The 3655-nt window shown below is 57.6% G+C and overlaps 1 protein-coding gene across 1 annotated transcript in view; it reads left to right on the top strand.

Moving 5' to 3' along the window:
- Positions 1-3655, top strand: part of MRPL21 (mitochondrial ribosomal protein L21) — a 12980-nt gene that overhangs the window by 6730 nt on the left and 2595 nt on the right. Inside the window, exons 5-6 of the mRNA XM_077766565.1 lie at positions 785-921; positions 2939-2991. Coding sequence (XP_077622691.1) covers positions 785-921; positions 2939-2991 — 190 coding nt within the window. The remainder of the gene's footprint in view (positions 1-784; positions 922-2938; positions 2992-3655) is intronic.

Raw genomic sequence — 3655 nt, forward strand, 5'->3', positions numbered from 1 at the left:
GAGGGGGAGGGGAGGGCGGGGCCCTTGAGCCGTCTGTGTCTTCCTGGCCCCCGTAGGAGCACAGGGTCAGGGACAGGTTTGTCCACGATCAGACGAACAGGGTGGGCGGTGGGCGCCTGCACCGTCCCGGGCGTTGGGGGACTTTCGGGGTGTCGGGACGGGTGTCGCCTGGAGCTCGTGGCCGTGCAGAGGGACGGTGTGGCGGCTGCCGCGAGGGGTGCGGCCTCCTCAGCCTTCCTCACGGAGCTGGGGCAGCTCAGCGGGTGGCAGGGTCGGCTTCGAAGTCCTGCTGGAGATGCCGCGCCAGGTACTCCCGTGCTGCCCTCTCTTGGCCGCGGCTTCTGGCCTTGACTCTGCTTCCAGGGCGGGAAGTGGGTCTTCCTCGGCCGCGCCCCCAGCCCCAGGCAGGCCGGGAAGGTCAGGGCTCCGCAGATGCCTACCAGACGGTAGATGGTGCTGGGCGGACGGGGTTGTGACCCGAACCATGGAGCCAGGGCCGCTGAGCGCTCAGACCAAGCGGGGCATCCTGCGGCGTCGGGCACTTGAGTCTGGAAAAGCCCCACAGGCTGAGCCCCGACCGAGGCAGGGAAGGGAGGCGGCCCTCGGCGGGAAGCACACCTTACGAAGGTGCCAGTGGCCCTCGAAGCTCCCCTCCCGCTGAGAGAGCCGCGTGGCCTCGTGCCACAGTCACGGCGGCCCGGCCGGGTGGGGTGGAGCGGCTGCCGCCCTGGTGGTGAGGAGCTGACCGGCCCGTCCCGGTCCTGGCTCTCCCCCTGCCTCCCAGAGGTCGTGGAGAAGGTGAACGAGCTTATCGCNGTCGTGCACTTCGCCAGCCACCAGTGGAAGGTGACCCCCGAGGACCTGCTTTTAGTTGACAACGAATTGGATGTTGCGTGTGGAGAGAGGATACGGTTGGAGAAGGTGAGGCCACCAGCGGTGCTCGCCATGCTGCCGTCCTGCTGCCCGGGCACACCCCTGGGGAGGCTTCCTTGGGTCAGGGGGTGGGGGCCCGCAGAGCCGGGGGGTGGGGGGAGCAGCCCCCCACCCAGGAGACCCTCTCCCAGGGGGGCAGGCAACATGTTCCCCGGAGGAAAGTACGTGCGCTGATCTGTTTCACGTCCGTAACGCGCTCCCACAGAACACAGCGAGCACCCCGGGTGAAGATGGGGTTTCAGCCCGGTGTTGGGGGGTGTTTCAGCTGGAGCCACTCTGGCAGTAGATTTGATGGCTGCTGCTTTTATTTTTTCTTAAATATTTATTTTGAGAGAGAGCGTGTGTACAAGCAGGGGAGAGGGAAGGAGGGGGGAGAGAGGGAGGGGAGGAGAGAGAGAGAGAGAGAGAGAGAGAGAGAGAACCCAAAGCAGGCTCCACACTGTCAGCACAGAGCCCAACGTGAGACTCAATCTCACAAACCATTAGATTATGACCTGAGCTGAAATCAAGAGTCAGATGAGACCGAGCCCCCTGGGCGCCCCCGAGGGCTTGTAACCGAGAGGCCTGGATCCAGAGGCAGTTCCTGGGACGAGCTGATCCCACCGGCCACCCTACTCCGCTCCATCTGTGAACTTAGCCTTGCATTTCTATCCATCGCTTAGGACTCTGCTGTTTCGGGCGGTTCTGTTTATAAAAGTACGTGAAACGTAAGTTCTCTGTGCTACGTCGTTTTTGTAGGATAGACTTAACTGTCAGTGGGACAAACTGTAACAACATATGATTTTCTTTACTAATTAAAATTCCTTCCATTGTGATTGCAGAGTGTGTGTGTATTTACACTAAGGAGAGCATTAAATTCTGTTTCTGAGAAGGTCTCCCGGCCTGTGATCTGAGCTCAGAGCTGAACTAATTAACTGGACGTCAGCAGCCGGCAGAGCCCTGTCTTAACGACATCGTGGCCGGCCGTGAGCTCGTGGACACGAGAATGTTTACCCTGATTCTAAAGTATCTGTGAAGATTTCTAAAACGGCTTTTGTTTTTAATTTCCATACCCAACATGGGGCTCAAACTCACAACCCCAAGATCAAAAGTCACACGCTTGACCAACTGAGCTGGCCGGGCGCGTCCGAAAGACATTGTTTTGAAACATTTCCCAGTAACAAAGGCGAAAGACTCACCTGATGCAGGTTGTTTATTCCTAACTTAGGAAATCTAGTAGCAGAGAACGACTTATCCTTAAAGCAACTGTAAAACAATTTTCTGGGAACTTTTCTTAAACTTCAGGGGGCCTTCCGGCATCTCCTAAAACCCCTGCCCTGGGGTGCAAAGGTGTCCTTGCAGTGAGAGAGGCTGCTGGAGCGGCTGTGTACAGTCATCGAGAAATACGCTCAACCCTGAATCTGTGCAGGATTAGCCTTAGGAGCTACTTCGAGACGAGCCATGGTACGGAGGCCCCTGGGGGGGCTCAGTCGGCTAAGCCTCCGACTCGATTTCAGCTCAGGTCATGATCTCACGGTTCGTAAGGTCGAGCCCCACATGGGGTTCCTCGATGCCAGCATGGAACCCTCTTGGGACTCTCTCTCCCCCTTCTTTCTCTGCCCCTCCCCTGCTGGCTCTTGCGTTCTCTGAAATAAATAACTTAAAAAAAAAAAAAGAAAGAAAAGATGCCACAGTGTGACTTGTACATTTTCTCCTTGTGTACATTATAACTTCCAGCAAAAAGTTAAGAAAGAAAAACAAGAGCCGCCGTCCACACTGGCCGGAAACTCTGGGCTCTGGGTGCAGTCACCGGGGCGACGGCTTGGTTTCACCTGCACAGCCGGCCGACCACCAGCCCCTGAATGGCTCCCGTCCCCGTCGGCTTCAAGCCCGGGGGCCGACTTGGGAGGCAGCCTGTCGGGTTGGCCGCGTGCGGTCAGCACACTCTCATTCTCCAGGGCGCGTCGCTGCCCAGTCGGGGGACTTTTCCGTCGCTGGTCAGTAATGTGCCTGTTTGGTTCCTCAGGTCCTGCTGGTTGGAGCCGACAACTTCACGCTGCTTGGCAAGCCGCTCCTCGGGTAACTTGCTCGCGTGTTGCCTTCGTCCGGGGCCCACGCAGACAGGATTTCTTGACAGATCGTGCGCTGCGGTTTTTTCGTGTTTTGTTGTTTTTCTTTTTTTTAATGTGCCTTTATTTAGGGAAAGAGAAAGGGAGAGGGCGCACGCATGCGTGTGAGCAGGGGGAGGGGCAGAGAGAGGGAGACAGACCCCCAAACGGGCTCCTTGCTGTCTGCTCTGAGCCCGATGCCGGGCTCGAACTCACAAACCGTGAGATCCTGACCTGAGCCAAAATCAAGAGTCAGACGCTTACCCAGCGAAGCCACCCAAGCGCCCCTGGTGTCTTTTTTTCTCTCCTTTTTTTTCAAGTAAGCTCTGTACCAAGTGTGGGACTCGAACTCACAGGCCCGAGATCAAGAGCCACACACTGTACTGACCGAGCTGCCCAGGTGCCCTGACGCTGCTCTTTTTTTTTTATTACTGAGTCCTGTGACTCCCGCACAGCGTGACGTTTGTTTCTGGTATGCGGTGTGCCCCCGCAGGTCTGGTCACCCTTTGTCACCGCACAAAGTGATGACAGCGTTATTGACTGTGTCCTCAGAGCTGCGTCACGTCCCCGTGACTGGTATATTTCATAACCGGGGGGTTATCCCCCTTAACCCCCTTCACCTGTCTCCCCCCCCC

Source organism: Crocuta crocuta, unplaced genomic scaffold, assembly GCF_008692635.1.
Source record: "Crocuta crocuta isolate KB4526 unplaced genomic scaffold, BGI_CrCroc_1.0 scaffold636, whole genome shotgun sequence".
In the NCBI taxonomy this organism is placed as follows: domain Eukaryota; kingdom Metazoa; phylum Chordata; class Mammalia; order Carnivora; family Hyaenidae; genus Crocuta; species Crocuta crocuta.